The 19,645-nt window shown below is 37.6% G+C and overlaps 1 protein-coding gene and 1 long non-coding RNA gene across 9 annotated transcripts in view; one reads left to right on the top strand and one right to left on the bottom strand.

Annotated features, from left to right (window-relative positions):
• Positions 1-16,235, top strand: part of LOC6033052 (interference hedgehog) — a 128,242-nt gene extending 112,007 nt beyond the window's left edge. The window contains exons 4-9 of one of the 8 annotated variants that reach the window (XM_038262665.1): positions 2,126-3,044; positions 3,117-3,943; positions 8,906-9,706; positions 9,772-9,932; positions 10,070-10,127; positions 14,604-14,620. In XM_038262665.1, the coding sequence (XP_038118593.1) occupies positions 2,146-3,044; positions 3,117-3,943; positions 8,906-9,706; positions 9,772-9,932; positions 10,070-10,084 (2,703 nt within the window). In that variant the 5' untranslated portion in view covers positions 2,126-2,145 and the 3' untranslated portion in view covers positions 10,085-10,127; positions 14,604-14,620. Of the gene's footprint in view, positions 1-2,125; positions 3,045-3,116; positions 3,944-8,905; positions 9,707-9,771; positions 9,933-10,069; positions 10,846-14,172 lie in introns of those variants that run through there. The other 7 variants (XM_038262662.1, XM_038262664.1, XM_038262660.1 and 4 more) reach the window with 7 other exon arrangements.
• Positions 16,236-16,907: 672 nt separating this feature from the next.
• On the bottom strand, positions 16,908-17,869 carry LOC119770821. The gene is made up of 2 exons (XR_005279005.1): positions 17,674-17,869; positions 16,908-17,607 (listed from the first exon to the last, which is right to left on the bottom strand). It is a non-coding gene; the product is annotated as an uncharacterized LOC119770821 (long non-coding RNA).
• Between the last annotated feature and the right edge of the window lie 1,776 nt (positions 17,870-19,645).

The raw sequence follows: 19,645 nt of genomic DNA on the forward strand, positions 1-19,645 counted from the left end.
TAGTTTACATACATTTAAGTGAGATCCGGATATATGTGAAAACACATTTTTATACATAACTTTTGAACTGCTTATCAAAACTTCAATCTGTATAAAACTCGATCTATGGGACCCTAAACCAAGTCGAATGCAACAGGTTCGGGTCAAATCGGTTCAGCCAGTGCCGAGAAACATGAGCTAGTTTGTTGGTCACATACATACATACACACACACATACACACAGACATTTGTTCAGTTTTCGATTCTGAGTCGATATGTATACATGAAGGTGGGTCTACGACGTTTTGATTCAAAGTTCATTTTTAGAGCAGGATTATAGCCTTATCTCAGTGAGGAAGGCAAAATGATGCATGAAAATTCGAAAATCGGTATCTTTTGAAGGAATATTTTGATCGACTTGGTGCCTTGGGCTAAGTTGTAGGTATGGATACAGACTACAATGGAAAAAATGATACACGTCACTTAATCATTTTAAAAGGGTTAAACATTCAATACGCCCTTTTAAATTGTTAGTCCTGGTTTAAATTTTTTGAAAATATTGTTTTCGAAAAAAACGGAAAATTTCACGAATGTTTCGAATTTTAACATTGAAAATCGATGATTGAACATTGATGAGATATCGAAATTAGAAAATGGTGGGTTGTTTGGGTGAGACTTGGAAAACATCAATTTTCATGTTTTTAAACCTTTGCATGGCAATATCTCAGCACTTATGGGTCGTATCAACAAAGTCCAAAAAAGCAAAATATAGAGAATTTTTTCAGCCTTTCAATTTTATTTTTTCAAAAGTGGGTAAACGTGTACACTAATTAAAAAAATTAAAACTGCGTCTATTTTCAAAAAAGTTTCATAAAAATGGCTTTAACTTGAAAACGATACACTTTATCCAAATTTCACTACTTTTTGATTGCAAATTTGATTTTACATCGATAAACCAATATTTCGATTTAAAAAAAATATCAGTATTGATTCAAAAATTCATAACTCGGTCAAAGATTTTTTGCTCATTCTGGAAATTTCTAAAAAGTTGGCATTTAATGTCCTCTAAAACAGCTATTCTCAACCTTGCTCTAGGCCGAGCACTCGACTGATTAGAATGCGTTTGGGAGATATTTTTTTTAAATGCTTGTAAAACGAATAGCATAACTTTTAATAAAAGGGTAAATACACAGACATGTTCACAAAAAGTTGCTCTACTCGTTGGTGTACTTGGTTTCAGTAAATTTCAAGAAACACTCCAGATTATCCAGCATCATTCAAACACGACCGCTTTTTAGGCTTAAAATGGGTATATTTCCCCTAGGTTTTGATCTGGAAAACAACTTTGTAGAACATCGTAAAGCGCTAGAAATTGATCCCGAAAAGATACAGGGTATTTTTTGGAATTTTTTTTTCGGCAGATTTAAAAAAAAACATGCCCAAAAAATCTACCTGTATCTTTTTGTGATCAATTGCTTGCGCTTTGCGATGTTTTACAAAGGAGTTACCCGGATCAAAATCTATAAGAAATCTCTTAGACGAGAAAACGTTATCGGGTTGAGGAAAACCTTCCAGAAAAAAGCTAAAAAGTGAAAAATAAATCAATTGAATTCTTACTTCAGATCAATAGGGCTTGAAAATTTCGGTTGATGTGTTCGAAATTAAACACTTTAGTCTTTTTCATATATTACCAAATTTCACAAATATCACGCTTTCCGCGAAACCGTGAAAACTCACTAACCCTACAGATGGAAACCAATTTTGCGTGCTGAAATCAGTTTCTTCTTTTGTTCCTTGCCGAAATCATTGCCATGCCCTAAGCGTATTCACATACAAGAGGCTTATTTATAGACGACATGTCGTATTCCGGCACCAGTTCCACTCTGTTACGCGAACTTGTTGTTACGGAGGATGGAGGGACGGAGGACGAGACGCAGATGATCTATTAGCCCGGCAATGTCCTAACCTCAACCAACCACGAGGAGAGGAGTTCGATCTGTGGAACGTTCCCCAACAACAACAAGTGGTTCATGGCATGCTGCGGCAGAGATTTGCGTGTCGCGCGCGAAATTCCGCGGAATTCCAGGAATGCCGATTGAACACGAACCTAACCTCAACTTTTTCTCGTTTGTTTTCTATTTCTCAGTTAAAACCTCCTCCTCCAGAATGTTCGCGACCGCCACCAGTATCGACAGCCGGCTCACCGTTGGACCCGCAGGGTCGGAAGTCACCCCAGCCGAAATGTGCCCTCACAGTCCTGCCTGCTGCCAGCCCGACCCGGCATCCCGCCGGACACGACACAACTTTCTGCGGCGGTTGATGCCCAGCAGGTTGGGCAGTTTAGTGGGCTGTCGACCTGCGCACACGACGACGAGTCGGAGTTGCCTGCTTCAGACTGCGGTTGTGGTCGCCGTGCTGGTGATAGCGTGTAGTGTTGTAGTTCAGGCCAGGCCGCACCCGTCTTCGCATCATTCTTCCGGCTCCGGAGCGAGCAGTACAAAGAATCTGGGCGTGTACATAACGCGGTCGCCGGAGTCAACGACGGCACCGGCCGGCGACGAGGTGCTCTTTGAGTGCGAACTCAACCTGATTCCCGAGCGGCTCGAATGGCGGTTTCGGCCGCAGGACTCGGCGGGGAATCGGGACGATTATGTGTATCTGAGTAGGGAGCATGGGCACAACGTGACGACCGTTGAGAGCAACTCCAAGCTGCACGTGTACGTGAACGCGAAAACGATTGGGGAGTATCGGTGCGTGGCGTGGTTCGGGGCGTCGGCGATCGCTTCCGTGCCGGCCACGTTGACCCTGGCGACGCTCAGTCCCGTCGCCGGAAACAGTATTAGCAGTAACAGCAACGGGTATGGCGGTGGCAACTATGGACGGGGTGGTGGCAGCAGTGGCTTGGGGGATGTCCACAGTGGACGGACGGACCGGGTGCCGATCATGATGAGGAGGGTGTTGTCGCCGATTCAGCAGCAGCACGTGAAGATTTCGCCGGGCAACAGTATTATTATCAAGTGCGGGGACGTCGTGTCCAACCCGCCGGCCATCTACAGCTATTACAAGTAAGTTTTTTGAAAATCACCAAAAATACAAAAATACAAAAAAAAAATTAAAATCAATAATCTTCCTTCCAGGGACGAAATCGCCATCCCGGCCAATATTCCGCAGCTCCCGACGGGCGGACTCATCCTGTCCCAGCTCACCCCACAAGACTCGGGCACGTACCGCTGTTCGGCGGTCAACTCGATCACCGGCACGGAGCTCAAACTCCCGCTAAAGACCACAATCCAGGTCGAATACACGCCACGGTCAGCCCCGTTCACCTTTAGCAATCCGTCGAACGTCTCCGTAACACCCGGATCTTCGGCCCTGCTCGAGTGCCCGGGAGTGTCCAACCCCGTCCCACAGGCCACCTGGTATCGACGGGACGGCGCACCCATCAGCGGCAACTCGCAGCAGCATCCGTACGGTCTTCAAATCAACAACGTCATCCCGGAAGATCAGGGCGAATACGTCTGCCGGGTCGCGAACGGCATCGAACCCGCTCTGATGCACACCGTCAAGCTGACCGTCCTCGAACCTCCCCGAATCATCGTCCCTCCCCGACCCACACTAACCAACGAAAGTGAACGCCTTGAACTCGAGTGCCGAGCGCGAGGATCGCCCACCCCGGAGATCTACTGGATGATCAACGGTGACTACACCAAGTGGGACCAACTCATCAAGGCCAACGGCTCCAAACTGGTCATCAACTCCGTACAAAAGAAGCACGCCGGAATCGTGCAATGCTTCGCCCGCAACGAACTCGGCGAAGTCAGCGAAAGTGACCTACTCCAGGTCAAACCCAAACAAATCCCCGGTGGAATGGGACCACCCCCTCTACTACCCCCACTCCCGAAGCCCCACGAAGGATCCGGCAGCAAACGCCCGAAAGGAACCAAAAACAGAAAGCACAAACACCGTAAGTACAGCAGCTTCAACAAAGGCGCTTTATTCCCGTCCGGGTTCAACTCCCTCTCAATCTCACCCACAATCCCACCCAAATCCACCGGAAACTTCTCCCTCCTGGGAGGTCCCCTCCCAACCCCGCTCCAAATCACCCTCGCCGGAGCGCGACAATTCCGCGAAATCGACACCTCAAACGCTCCCTCCCTCGGCTCCAACCGATCGAAATCGTTCTGTATCAGCTTGAACTTCCGGTCCGGAAAGGCGCCACAAATGTCCGCGAAAATCTTCCCCGACATCTCCCGGAACACCGGACACCGCACGCAGTGCTCGACCGTTACGACGGCCAGCGCCGGGTCAAAGTGCTTGTCGTCGCAGTAGATCAGGTTCTTGTCCACCGGTTTCCGCTTGCCCTTCTTGCCCTTTTTGCCACCGGATTTTTTCTTGGGCTTTTTGGAGCCGGATTTGGGTGCCTTTTTTGGGCCAGATTTTGACGTTTTTTTGGGTGGCATTTCTGGAGAACTAGAATTTGGCAATGGTTACTACGGTTGAAAACGTTACTGAGCAATCCTCCCCGAACTGTAGAAATGGATTTTATTTCTGGAGTTTTTTTTTAAAAGGTCCAATAAACCAAATTTCCAGTTTTTGCTTTTTGGGTATTTTTGAAACCGCCTTGAGTCAGGGGTATTAAAAAACACCCAAAAAGCAAAAACTGAAAATTTGGTTTATTGGACCTTTTCAAAAAAAAACTTCAGATTTGTATTTTCTAATTTGTAGGTAATTTTTAGGGCCTTTCCCTATGACCAAAGAAACCATTTTTTGTCATTTGTTTACCCATACAAGTCTACATTCCTTTTGCGGAAATCTGTATCTTTTAATGGAATTTTCTGATCGATTTGGTGCCTTCGGCAAATATAAAATATTTTACCCTTTTAAAATGTTTGTCCTAATTTCAACATTTTCAAAATACTCTTTTCGAAAAGAAAAAAAAATCACAAATGTTTTATATTTCAAAATTGAATATTGGACCTTTAACTACTGAAATATTGGCATTAAAAAATGTGGGGCTGTTTGGGTGAGATTTTAAAAACTTAAGGTAAAACGGGACGCCAGTTCTTTGGCAACTTCTGTTCAACCTAAATTAATTTCTGAACTCGACAGATTGCTTGCTATCTTAATATATTCTGTCTGCAAAACTTTTTAAAGTTATTTTTGCAATTGACAGAAATTTTGATAAAATTGCACTATTTTCGAGCTTCTAAAATTATTTTTTTTCGAAAAGTTCACAAAATTTCCTAAAATTTTCTCTAGTAAAATTTGAAGATTTTACATCTGGTTGCTGAGATACATCGGATAAAAGAATAACAAACAGAAAAATTTAAGGTGGAAGGTTCTTTAAGGTTACTTTTAAAAACTCGAGTCCTGGTATCAATATCACCATATTTATACCACGACTGCACCTTCCCGTTTCACCTTAAATTTTTCTGTTTGTTATTCTTTTATCCGATGTATCTCAGCAACCAGATGTACAATCTTGAAATTTTACTAGACGAAATTTGAGGAAATTTTGTGAACTTTTCGAAAAAATATTTTTAGAGGCTCGAAAATAGTGCAATTTAATCAAAATTTCTGTCAATTGCAAATCTGTTTTTACATTAAAAACTGAAGTCAAAATAATTTGGGAAAGATTTTATTTTTTGTTATTTTCAAAAAAAAATTGGCCATGTGGATTTTTTTTTTGCCGTACTCCTCTCTGGCTCAAAAGTTGTGGATTTGTGGATTTGTTGTTGTAGACAAAACAAAAACTCAAAAATGCAGATCTTCGGAAATTGATTTTTCGTAAAAAAAAATATTTAAAAATCGGCAATGTTTTTCCGTGTATCTATTTTGATCCTCCTCGTTCAGAAAATTCCTTCAAAATGTACAGATTTTCGAATATTTTTGAGCCGAGGTTTGAGCCAAATTTAAAAAAAATACTTAACATAAAAAATGCACAATTTGGCCGATTTTGTGAAGAATTTAATTTTTACAAATGGTGAAACGAATCTTTTTTTTTAACGTTGATATAATAGAATTTTTGACGTTGATATAATTTCATAAAAAAAATGTTTTGGTTATCGAATTCTAAGCATTTAAGTTCACTGTATTTTTTTCAAATTTCAGACTGAAAATGTGTGAAAAAAATGATTTATGTCATACAAAAAGCCGTAAAATGTTTGTTGAACCATTTTTTAACTTTAAAAAAATAATATTATAAGTTTGAGTATTATAATATAATATTCAACGTTTCAATGTTGCTTAAATTTTATTCGAAATTATCTATTATTTCCATTAAAACCAACTTTTAGAGTTGAAAACGGTTGAAAATCTGTAAATGTAGACAACAAATAAACAACCCTTCCCCCTCCCTTTCACAAAATACCGTATTTCCTCGAAAATACTTAAATTTCCGAAATTCGCAATATGGGTGTCAAACGGTTCGAAATTTTGCTTGCATTCACTGTTTTAGAGTTGTTTGAGTATTTCATTTAAAAAAAAACTCCAAAACAGTGAAAACGAGAGCAAAATTTCCAATCGTTTGATACCCAGATTGCGAATTATAAAAATTTGAGTATTTTCGAGAAAATACAGTATTTTGTGAAAGTTTGAAAATTGAAAACAGTGAAAATGCATGCAAAATTTCGAAGTGTTTGATACCCATATATAATTTGAAAATAATGAGTATTTTCGAGAAAATACGGTATTTCGTGATTTTGTTAAGAACAGACTTGCCTCGGTTTAGCACCGCATGTGGGGGATGCAAAACCGAGGCGTGCATAACCGAAGCACAGAGCTTATGGGATTTTGGCTATATGGGAGACATTGGCTATAATCGTATGAAAAATAATGCAAACATCACAAAATTATAGTATTTTGGAATCGGGATGATGTCAGCTATCCATTAAAATTATAATTTCATGAAAATTTTCACAAAAATACGTATTTTTTCTGTATGCAATGTAATGCATTTTTTTTTTCTCTAAAGAAACCAAAAATATATTGTTATTGCAATATGGGTATCAAAAGATCCGTTTTTTTCATATAGGTATTTCGAATGTTAAATCATTTTTTTAAACTCTTAAAATTTGCACAAAACTACTTCAAATTTTCGTTTTTACAATGTGGGTATCAATCGATCGGGATTTTTTCATACATTTCAAATGTAATAATAACATTTTTTAAAAATATTCAAAATTTTCACAAAACTACGTATTTTCGAAAAAAAATACTCAAAATTTCAGTTTTTACAATATGGGTATCAAACGGTCGGGATTTTTTCATACATTTTGAATGTAACAACAACATTTTTTGAAAATACTCAAAATTTTCACAAAACTACGTATTTTCGAAAAAATACTCAAAACTTCAGTTTTTACAATATGGGTATCAAACGATCGGGATTTTTTCATACATTTTTAAGTAGTTTTGTAAAAATTAAGAGTATTTTCAAAAATTGTTGTTATTACATTCGAAATATATGAAAAAATCCCGAACGTTTGATTCCCATATTGTAAAAACTGCAAGTTTGAGTTTTTTTTTTGAAAATACGTAGTTTGTCTAAAATTTTGAGTGTTTTCAAAAAATTTTGTAATTATATTCGAAATGTATGAAAAAATCCTGATCGTTTGATACCCATATTGTAAAAACGTTAATTTTGAGTATTTTTTCAAAAATACGTAGTTTTGTGAAAATTTTGAGTGTTTTCAAAAATGTTATTATTAAATTTGAAATGTATGAAAAAATCCCGAACTTGTGATACCCACATTGTAAAAACGGAAATTTTGAGTATTTTTTTCGAAAATACGTAGTTTTGTGAAAATTTTTAGTATTTTCAAAAAATGTTGTTATTACATTCGAAATGTATGAAAAAATCCTGATCGTTTGATACCCATATTGTAAAAACTGAAATTTTGAGTATTTTTTTTGAAAATACGTAGTTTTGTGAAAATTTTGAGTGTGTTCAAAAAACAATATTTTACATTCGAAATGTATGAAAAAATCCAATCATTTGGTACCCATATTGCAATAACAATAATTTGGAGTATTTTTTCGAGAAACATTGCATTTTCAAAATACAGGAAAAATACGTATTTTGTGAAAATTTTCATGAAATTATAATTTTAATTGATACGATTAAAGCCAATGTCTCCTATATAGCCAAAATCCCATAAACTCTGTGCTTCAGTTAAGCACTGGACCGTGCTTAACCGAGGCAGCTGAACGAATCAAAACCGGGGCAGTGCAAAACCGAGGCATGACTTTTTTATACTTTAAAAATTACCATATTATCGAAAAAATATTTTCTAAGAGGAAGCTTGAAAATTCAACATGATTTCGTTGGATTAAGTCAATTTTAGAAATATTTTAAATTTAAGTTGTTTTTCCGTTATCGCCGATAAAAAAGGGAAAAAATACATTTATTGGGAAAAATTTTGTGGAGATACTTTTTTTTTTCAAAACAGAGAAATTATCTGGAAAAAAAAGAAAAAAAGCTTTAATTTTTATTAAAAAACAAAAACTAAACAAAACTAGCTAAAAAATAATTATATGGTTGGATGGTTTTTGAACGAGTTGTGGCAAACGTCCCTAATGCCTAAGACCAATTATGCCAAACGTCAATTATGCCAAATGTCCATTATGCCAAATAGGGTGCACCCCATTTCCACACTATGCTCCAAGGCTAAGCCTATTCAGTTCCGGATTTGGGAAAGATTTTTTTATTTGTTGTCAAAGGTGCGGGGAACCCACGCGAAATGAAATAAAATGAAATGAACGGAAATTGTAGGATGGTTTGGATGGAGGGTAAGCGGAGTTTCGAATTTAAGTCGATTATAAATTTAATACAAAAGAAGTCGATTTATTAAATGTCTTTTCAAAAACACTAAATTTAACCAACATTAGCTTCGCTAAAAACTAATAAAATCTCATTTCTTCCCAGTGGTCATGATCCCGCCATCACGTCCCAACATCACGCGCCTCTCGGACGAGTCCGTGATGGTGCGCTGGTCGGTCCCGTCCAGCGATGGACTGCCGATCCAGTTCTTCAAGGTGCAGTACCGCATGCTCGGCGACCCCACCCGCAACATCACCCGCACCCAGTGGATGACCGAAAACGAGGACATTCCGCCGTACACGCGCTCGTACGAGGTCAACGGGCTCAAGTCGGACCACTTTTACCGCTTCCGGATCGTGGCGGTTTACTCGAACAACGACAACAAGGAGGGAGCGGCGTCGGGGAAGTTCCACCTGCAGCGGCTCGGGCCGAAGAACCACCTGCTGGCACCGACGCTGACCCGGATCGAACCGGTTTCGCAGCACGCCATTCTCCTTCACTGGCAGTTCCCGCACCACCTGCCACATCCGATCGATGGGTTCTACGCGTACTACCGGGCCGCGACGACCGCCGGCGAGTACTCCAAGGCAACGGTGGACACTCCGACGGTGCGGCACTTCAAGATTGACCACCTGGAACCGGGCACGGCGTACGAGTTCAAGCTGCAGTCCTTTACGGCGGCCGCCGCTTCCGATTTCAGTGCGATTCTGACGGGGAAGACGCTGAAACCGCCGACGCCTCCGCCGGTTGTTCCGTCGGTGGTGGCCGCTTCCGAAGCGGAGAACGGAACCGGTGAAGTGCCCAACTACGTGTACATGGGCGTCGGGGGTTTCGTGCTGATCGTAGCTGGAATCATTCTCCTTTGCTGCTGCTGCGTAGCTTGCAAGAAGAAGCGTGGTGGCGGTGGTGAGTAATGTTGACGTTTCGGCTCACTCGATTTCTTCATCATGGTCTCTCAATCCTAATTTTAGACGAAACCGACGCCAAGTCGCAGCACATCCAGGTGGAGGCAAATGGATTCCCCGGGGGGCTCAGCAATGGAGGTCCGCGGTCGCACCACCACAAGGCGCGGAACGGCATCAGTGCCCGGATGAACATTACGCCGAACCCGTTGGCACAGGACGGAGATAAGGTAGGCCGCAGTTGAAAGTTGCTAGTTTTTATTTTCTTTCTTATCGTTGTGTGGTACTACTCCCATGTCCGGTTCATACTTACTAACATTGAGCTCTCTATCTTCGATACGATTTGTATTTCCGGGACCTCTTTTAGATTCCACTTTGCTAATTGTGCATAAACACAAACGTAACACCCTTTTTGGAAGGCTTTGGTAATGTTTCGTTGTAAATATTGTAGATTCGTTTTAAGATAAACAAATGGTTAACCTGTACCGCCCTAGTAAGCTTGTTTTCAGATTATCATGAAACTTTGTTCCAAAGAAGTTATTTATAAGGCTAATTTTTTTTTTAAATTGTGTTTTAGTAAAACTTTTTTTGATGTTAGTTTTTTTTTCGCTGAAAATCTTTGTTATGCCTCTATAAGAAATTTTACAGTACTACTTTGTCAATTCAAGTCTGAATATGAATTTGGCGAACAATACAATCATACAAAATACAAAATTTTACAAAATGCAATAGAATATTTTTAAACTGTATCATAAAAACAAGGCTTTTACAAAATGTATTATTTGACATAATTAAGAAGCCTTGAAAACTGACTTTTCCATATGTTTTTGATCAAAATGAAAAAAAAAAGCAAAACCACCCCAAAAACAAACAAAGTAAATTTGTTTGTTGGAACTTTTCTAAAAAAAACTCCACACCTGGAGTTTCATCTTTCATTTCAAAATTACATCATAAAAAAGGGAATGTTACATCTTCAAACTTTACACCTTCAAAATTGTGGTCATACAAAATGGGCATGTGAATATTCGGAAATTTGTAACTAGAAAACAGATTTTTGACCGATTTGGTGTCTTGGGCAAAAACACCTAAAATAAGAGTACGCAAAAAATACCGTTTTTATTTAACTTTTTATCGCTAAAAACTGAGTTACCAAAATATGTATTTTTTATTTTCGATTTTTTTAGCAATATGCTGCTCGCTAACTGGGCTGAACGAAAAATAACGAGGGGACCACCGATGCATAATATTTTCCTGATGAAATATAAAAATAAAAATTTCTCAAATTTTTTTACAATGCTTACTTTTCATATTTCTTTAATTGTGACTTGAAATTGAATAAATGTTTGAAAACAATTTTTTTTTATTTGTTGAACAGGCTCTTGGCATCCGTTAACCCCTCGGTCATTTCGGTTTGTTTTGGTTTTTTGACGTTTGTCTGCTTTTTAAGAGGGCTACAGCCCAGTTAAAAAGCAACCCAGTTTAACAACGCCCAGTTACCGAACAACTACTGTATTTTGTATTTTTTCCCCAAAAATAAAAAGCAAAATAAAAAAATGGTATTTTTTCCATATCATAACCGTTAGCTTTGTCAAAGACACCAAATCGATCAGAAAGTCCCTTCTTAAGGTACAGATTTTCAATCATTTTGTATAACCAGCCCGCAAAATTGTGTGGTATCTTGTATGGAAAAACGAATGATGCAAAATGGGGGTGTGCGACGAAAGGTCGAAAGGACAAAATGTCGAATGTGAAAAATGAAACAAGTAATAGTAATAAGGCTAGTACAAATTTTATTAAAAGTTTTTGTCAGGGGGCAAAAAAATATTTTTTTTTTTTCAAAAAACTTCTAAATTTCAATGGAAATTTAGGTGCAATCAGCTTAAATTAGTTTGAAATGCATTCCCTTGCGTTCAGAATCATTTAAAAATCTTTTGCATTTTTGAAAATTTTTGATCTTTATTATCGCAAAAAAATTGTTTTCGTTGAAATTTTTGTTTTCGTCAAATATTACATTTTTTGAAGACTAACAACTTAACTAGTGTAAAATGCATTTTAACACACTTTTTGCATTCACACTATACTATAACTATAACCTTTCCATACTTGCTTTTCAATATTTATGCATTGGGCTCACATCAAAAGTTCTTTTGTTTGTAAAATGTTTAAATTCGACCTTTTGTCCTTTCGACGTTTTGTCCATTCGACCTTTTGGCATTCGAACTTATGTCTTTCATTAGCAAAATCGCAACTAAAAAATAAAATTCTCCATTTTTCTACAAAACTTTTTTCAAAACATAATCTAAAAAACTTATTTTTTGCAGTTTGCAGATTGATAATTTTTATTTTGCAGTGTTGTGAAAATGTTTCAATAAAATATAATATAAAACGTTTTTAAAAAGTTTCAAAGTCAGACTTAAATACTTTATTAAACTATAACAACTATAACAATTATTTTTTTAAACAATGCGTGATCTTTTAAATTCTAAAAAGACAAAAATCTTGTGGACTTAACTTTTGAAACGTTATCAACAAATAAACTTGACCACAAAAAAAAAAATCCAAAAATTATGAAGTGTTCGATTTAAAAAAAAATATGTGAGCCACGCAACTTGTAGAACAACATTGATTTGTTATCAAAAGTTCAAACCATTTTTTTAATTCATGAAACATTTTTTTCGCAAATTGTTGACCAATGTTAAAATTTTTGAAGGCAGATTTTTTTAAATCAATTTTAACTTCTGCTTTCTATAGATATGAAGCTTCATTTAATTTGTTTAATTTTTGTTACCAAAAAAAAAAAAATTTTACATAATTAGAGTTTTTTTTAAAGGTCAAAATTTTCAATTTTTGCTTTTTGGGTGTTTTTAGAACCACTTTGAGTCAAGGGTATTTAAAAAAACCCATGAAGCAAAAATTGAACATTTGATTTATAGGTCAAAAAAAACTCCAGACGTGTTTCTGGCAATACTGCAAAATAATTGTAATTGATGAAATGTCAAAAAATACAATTAACTCTTATAGTTAGTCATGATTCAATAATTCTGCATAATTTTCTAAAAAGGTGTGTGAATTTCACATTAATATTTTTCATAGGAAATCAGATCTATATATAGTATTCAAGATTTTATTGATTTAAAATGAGGGTATAACTCCAAAATCAATTTTTCATCCCATCCATCAATATTTTATAAAGCTCAAAAGTTGGCACATAAAAAATTGAAAAGAAATTTGATGGGGGTAATGTTTGGCAAATTATGCTCATTCTCACAATTAAGCAACTGTAACAAATTCGCAAAATATCAATGAATTCAGAAAATAATTAGGTGGTCCCAATAGTTAAAATTTGTGAAAAGAGTGCATGAAATGCAAAAAAATGCATAAATAAATGGAAAACAATTTTTTTCAATGAAAATTTAAATAAATAATTTGCCATATATTTTTAACCCCTGGTTGTTGGTGAAATTTTGAAGGGGTAGGGTAAAAAATCCTGAAATAAAATTAGCAATGCCTTCAAGGAGGTATTAGATTATGACAAACAAACAAAAATCCTCCCACGTTTTGACAGTTTGGGTTCTTTGTTTGGATTTGTTTGTAGAAACGTCAAGTTTGCGAGTTTGGCAAACTGTAAAACTCGAAAAAGTGTGAGTTTGTTTGTCATAGTATAATACCTCCCTTAGTTTTAAGTTTTAGTGAATTTCTTAGTTTGCATGTACAATGTACAAATAATACAATGTATATTATACATATTGTTGTTTAGTTTTCTTTTTGCAATACTAAAGAAGGATAACATATGTATGATATATATATCATCACTTGTGTGCTATCTTGTGACATGTGTGACAAGCCCCTATTGTCACAAAAGATGAAATTTTTAAAGTAGTAAAATTACTTCGTAGGTCAAAGTTCCATGATAACCTTAGTAGTATTTAGTTTCTATAAATTTAGATTAGAACAACATTTCCCTTCTCCCATAAGGACGAGCGATCGTGGCTTTTTGCTTCTGTGTGGGTCATTTCGTTTCTTTTCGTTTTTTCCACATCCATTCATTACGCTACTTTTCGTTGTGTGTTTTATTTTTTGCTTACTATTTGTACAAGTTTTGTTGCTTTCAATTTAACGCATAACGTTAGATAAATTTCTACTTTTTTTCAAAATTCAGAATCGTACCGCCATCGCTGGTCCTCGCAAAAACAAACAAACAAACGTTTCTAATAGTTAGTCCCAGATCCGCCCCTCAACCCACTTTCCAAATAAACCACAGAATAACAGAACAGTAATTTATAGTAAATCCTTCCTCCAATTGTTCTTCTTTTCTATTTCTCTCTCTCTCTCTTTTTCTGTTAAAAACTCTCTCCTGTGATCCCGGTTCTGTATCTTCTTTTTCATACGGACACACGTAAACGTGCGCGCGCACACACACACTATCAAACTCTTAAACTCACGTGGATTGCTATTGTTCTCTCGGCACAGCACTACTAGAGCGCGAGCGCCTCCTCTCCCATTTCCGATAGAGTAGGCTATGACTTCTCGTAGTTCTTTCCCTCCCTCTCCCTCAAGCACTATTGGTTTCCAGATTAGTGTGCGTAGTGTCGTTTCGTTGTTCTCGAATGTCCCCTCCCCCCCTTCTTTCGAAACGCCCCCACCAAGCCAAATGTATTCTAGCTTAGAAATCAGCGTGAATGTTCTAGAATCGTAATGTGATGGAGCTGCGCTTTCTGCCGCCGAAGACGACAACCTCCCCATCCGGCGGAACCGGTGGCGCGGACAGCACAACGACCAGTGGTGGCGGTGGTGGCGGTACCATTCTGACCAACAACAACCAGGGACCATGTTCTTACCCCTCTATTAATCATCACAACCCTCATCCGCATCCACATCCGACGGCGCCCGTCCAACATCAGCAACAGAACCAGAACCACGTCCAGCATGGCGCGCCGGCCCAAACCGTCGGAGTTCCGCTGGCGGCGACCGGAGCGCTTGGCCAGGAGCACCTGATGTTGGCGTCGATGCCGCACCGGCGAACCCTGGAGCGAAGCATGCGCAATCTGCACCACAACGGTGGCCTGGACGCGCAGCAGAAGATGATGCTGGACGGGGACTGCGGCGTGACGACCACGGTCGGGGCTGGAGTCGGAATCGTGCTGCCGGCGGCGCGGAACAACTCGTCGATCCGGCGGGGACGGCGCGGGTCCGGATCGGTGCCCGGAAGTCCGCGGGTGGGTCGCGGCCCCAGTGCGGAGCTGCTGCAGCACAACCGGTCACCGATGCCGATTCGGGCCGCGGCCAGTGGGGTGAAGCGGGCCGCGCGGCTTGGGCGGGCCGAGAATATGTCCTCGGGCAGTTTGAACAGTATTGAGGTGTGAGGTGGGAGGGTTGCGAGATACGGCTTGGGCTGGGGATAGCTGGGTGGGGCAGTTTGGTGAAGATGGTGCGTGAAGTGTCACATGTGTGTGACGATTGGGAGTATTACTCATCACAATTATTTTTAAAGATAATGTGTTTAAAGTGAAATTTTATTTAAAACTTGATTGTAAAGATATCATTGTGTAACTTCATACTTCACCTTCGATTATCAATGGGTAAATGTTGACCGATTTCGCTCATATTTGGCCCAGAGTCCTAAAGCTCAAGGAACAATATTCAGCTTGTGGAGCGAGCTTTCGAGAAAAAAGTCCCTTATTCTGGGCACCCTAATGGCCAGTTTTAAAACTGTCAAAATCTCGGTGTAAACAAAACCTACAACCACAACTGCGTAATGAAAATCGCACAAAACTTATGCAACTTTTGACATTTGATTTTTCGGCATTCTTATCATACAATGGTTTCCAACTTCCGCCAACATATTTTTTACAACATGTTTGTGCTATTTACAAGGAAAATTCTCCCGGACAAGTAATTAACTAGCAAGCGTGATCAAAATGGTCACTCGAATTAACTCTTTTTGACATTTCCACCTATTCCAGTCGAAAACGTTGAGCCTTTTGGAAGGCGACTTTTCGCATAAAAGTTCGTCAAAAAATATGTGTACTGGGTGATATTGGCTAAGTTTGTGTGTGTGGCTAGACTAGACTCAACGAACTTTTTCAAGAAAAAAATTAATAAATAGAAATTTTCAAATCGAGGCGTGGCTACCCAAGTCACCCAAGAGTTCTTTAATTACGTAACTCAAATAATAGAATTTTTGGAATAGGTTACGATCACAAACTGTGTTTGAAAAGTCAATATCAATATCAGATAAATAGATACTTAACCAAAAATGTATAAAAAATATTTTAAAAATTTAAGCGCTTATTTCAATTAAGAAAACTTAAGAAAACCAGAGCTTAAAATACATGAATTTTCAAGTTTCATATTAAAAATAACCAAGCATAAACATCCATTTCCATCCAACATCTTTGTTTGAAAAGTAAATAGCAAAAAATGGAAATAACTAGTTTTTACATTTTATTCTTATTTTTTTAACATGATTATAGCAATTATTCTTTTAAACAAAAACAAAACATTCAAAAATTTATGCGAAAATTATTTTTTTATCAGGCTTTTTTTTAATTTTGTATATAAAAAATTTCGATGGTTTTGTTCGAACGCGAATCAGTTGAACACGGAACGTCGGATCGAGGTGCTCTTTGTTGCGTTGGGTTCGTATAAGTCCAAGGAAGGTCCTTACGCTAACTAATTGACACTTTGGCCACTCTGGGATCGATTCCGGAGCATCGGCAAATTGTATGGAGAAAGTTACGTAAAATCAAATTTTGATCACAGGAGGCTGAATTAGCAAAACAGCCAAAAACGTCAAAATACAAAAAAGGAGACAAGACGAAGTTTGTCGGGTAAGGCTTGTTTATTATTATATTTCAATGATGCTAAAGTCAGTTTTATAAGAATGCGTGCTTTACGTCAAATTTTATGCAATAATTTGCAGGAGAAAATTCTATAAACATATTTGACTTGTCATTTTTACAAAAAAAAACATATTGCGCCTTGCACCAATTCCTAGAGTTTTGTGTCAATCGTGCTAGGCCTAGATTTTTTCATCACACTGCTTTGCAGGACTGAGAACTGTCAACTTTGCGCACTTTGCACCTCAGTAGAGTGCTGCGGGATTATTTTCATCACAGTTGGCAAAATGATTTTCCATCACACCATCAACACTAAACAAGTGTAATGCATCGACTTCTGGCCTAAATCTAGTCACCAAGCTGTGGTAGCCGAGGCAGCTAAGTCATTGAGATTGTCTTTTAAAGGTTCCTGGCTCGAATCTCGTATTTGAAACTTTATTATTTTTCTTGTTTCTTGGGTTATTTTTTTCTAATGAGCTCGAGGGCATAATTCTATCGGCCATTTGGAGCTGTCTTCGCTGAGTCCGTAAATGGTACCATTTTTCTCACGGCTCGAGGCCATGATTTTTTCGGACAATTGCTGCGAACATGTCAAGTCCGGGTAGTCCCAGGAATGGCAAGATACTAGGTGTAAGAAGACAATTACGACTGATTCTGGCTTCAGGAACCTCCTAATCTATTGAAGACGAAAATCATGATCTTTCTACCCAAACTACCCCTCCGCCGTCTAGAAGATCCATGCCATGAAAGATCGATGCCTTTCTCAAGAACCATAAATATTGGCCGTGACCATCTGTTTCTTTCAGCTCGTTTATGTAAACGCCATAAATAAACTATTGTTGATGAATTAGCATTTATTTCAAAACAACGTTGGAAATGATCATCTTACACAATTGTTAAAATCCCGACTGCTTCCAGTGGTAGACGCAATGATGTGGTCATTAGCTAATAGCTTGTTTTTGTCAATCCGTTACATGTCCGGTAAAGCTTTACAGGAGTTATCAACGCTGCTGGGAAGTCACAGAATAAATTCCTTTTTGGCTCTGTTTGGAAGCAGGATTTGACTCTGGAATAAATTATCAGCCATTTTTAAACGTTGAAGAAAGTTACACGCTACCAAATTAATAATTACCCTCAATTTGACTGTCCGGCATTACAACAGATTCCAACTTATCTGACTTTGAACGGTTTCCAACTGTTTCGACTTTACGAGAAATAAAAATCAACAAACAAAAACAATATTTCTATGGTAACGACTGGTAGTGTGAGGAAAATCACTGTGATAAAAAGATACTGTGATGAAAATATTTGCGCAAGACTCTAGAGAAGTGCAAAATGCGCAATATTTTGAAAATTTTTTTTTTTTAGGATTTAATTTGAATATAATTGTAATTTTAGTTAGTTTTTTTTCTTACTCTTGGTGACACTTTTATTTATGTTATTCCCAATTTTTATGATTAGGGCTAGTGATTTTTTACGGCGAAAAAATCAAAATTACGTGGCATGCCAATAACAAAATATTGAAATTTCACGGCAATTTCACGGTACTCTAAAAACTGCTCAAAATTAATGTTAAAATTTTAGCAAACTGTCTTAAAAGTAATGGCCTATCTACAATCACTTAGCTTAGAAAATTTCACTTAGCTTAGGAATTTGAATCAATGGAAATGAATCTGAGTTTCTACAATGGAAAAGTAATCAAATTAGAAACTGACGTTTGGTTTGGAAAATTTCAAAATCTACGGTAAGTTGACGTTTCCATATCAAAGGTAAACAAACAACTGCATAGCAACGTATATCAGCCCAGCAAGTTTTCTAAGTTGATTGTGGATGACGAACGTAAGTTGCAGACTTTCCTAAGTAACTACTTTACTTAGATGTTCTAAGCTAAGTGATTGTAGATAGATCATAAGCTGTAGTTTCAGATACAAAATAAAACGCGTTCAAAACCCCCTGACACAAGTGATTTATTTGAAAAAAAAAAATAATTTTGGGAAATTTTGAAGAATTTCCGTCAGTTGAATTCTAGATTTTTTTATAAGGTCTTACAAACAAATGTATACAGTCATCCCACATATTCGGAACGGTTTCCAGATCGGCCAATGTTCAAAAATTCATAGCAAATCGATAATTGAACTTAATGATTCGCTTTTACCTTCATTTGAAAGCTTTTCTTGCGATCTTTCGAATGCTGTATCGAACATCTGCAAATTTTAACTTTTATATGAAGTTTTTGAAGAATTACTTTGACCCTTGAAATCCACAAATTCGGAACACTTTTTTTCTTACGAATGTAAACAAACTTTGGATCTCTCCAGGAGTACATATTTATTACCAAATAATGACTTCACACACTGAAACCAATGGAACTCAAGCTTAGTGATGTTTTATACATGGTTTGATAACTTTTTTTGTGAAAATATCAGTTAAATTCAGGTGTTTCACAATTGTGGGAGGCACAATAACAGCCCACAGTTATGAAACAGGTCATTTGGAGGCAGTGTTTTGCTGTTCTGCACAAAATAGTCTTGGAATGAAGTTTTTTGTTCAAAAAGTATTACTTTTACTAGTGAAATAGCAAGATAATGTCCAAATAAAGGTTCTAAAAATAGTAAGGTCGACAGAAAAGCTACTTTTGGCATGCTATTGACAAATTATCATAAAAGTGTTCCGAATTTGTGGGTGTTCCGAATATGTGGGATGACTGTACATTGAGTGTATCCCGGTAACTCCAATGAACATTGACATTAGGTGTGAAACCCGACCAGACGGAAATAACTTAGGAATGACATTTTTTGATGTTTGATAATACTAGGCCAATAACATGTTATGTTATTTATAACAAGATTTGTTATTCGTAGTTATATTTTTTATTATTAGATTGTTATTGTAATGACAGACTAATAACAATATCAGTTATTCTTCGAACAAATCTTTGTTAATATTTTTTGTTATTTTAACAACTAATCTGATCACCCCAATAACAGTTGGAGATATTCCTCCATAACAAAAAATGTTATTCCCAATTTGTTATGGCTTCCAACCAATAACACATTTTGTTATAATAACATAAACTGTTATTAAACGCTTATGCAAAATTGATT

Source organism: Culex quinquefasciatus, chromosome 3, assembly GCF_015732765.1.
Source record: "Culex quinquefasciatus strain JHB chromosome 3, VPISU_Cqui_1.0_pri_paternal, whole genome shotgun sequence".
Taxonomy (NCBI): domain Eukaryota; kingdom Metazoa; phylum Arthropoda; class Insecta; order Diptera; family Culicidae; genus Culex; species Culex quinquefasciatus.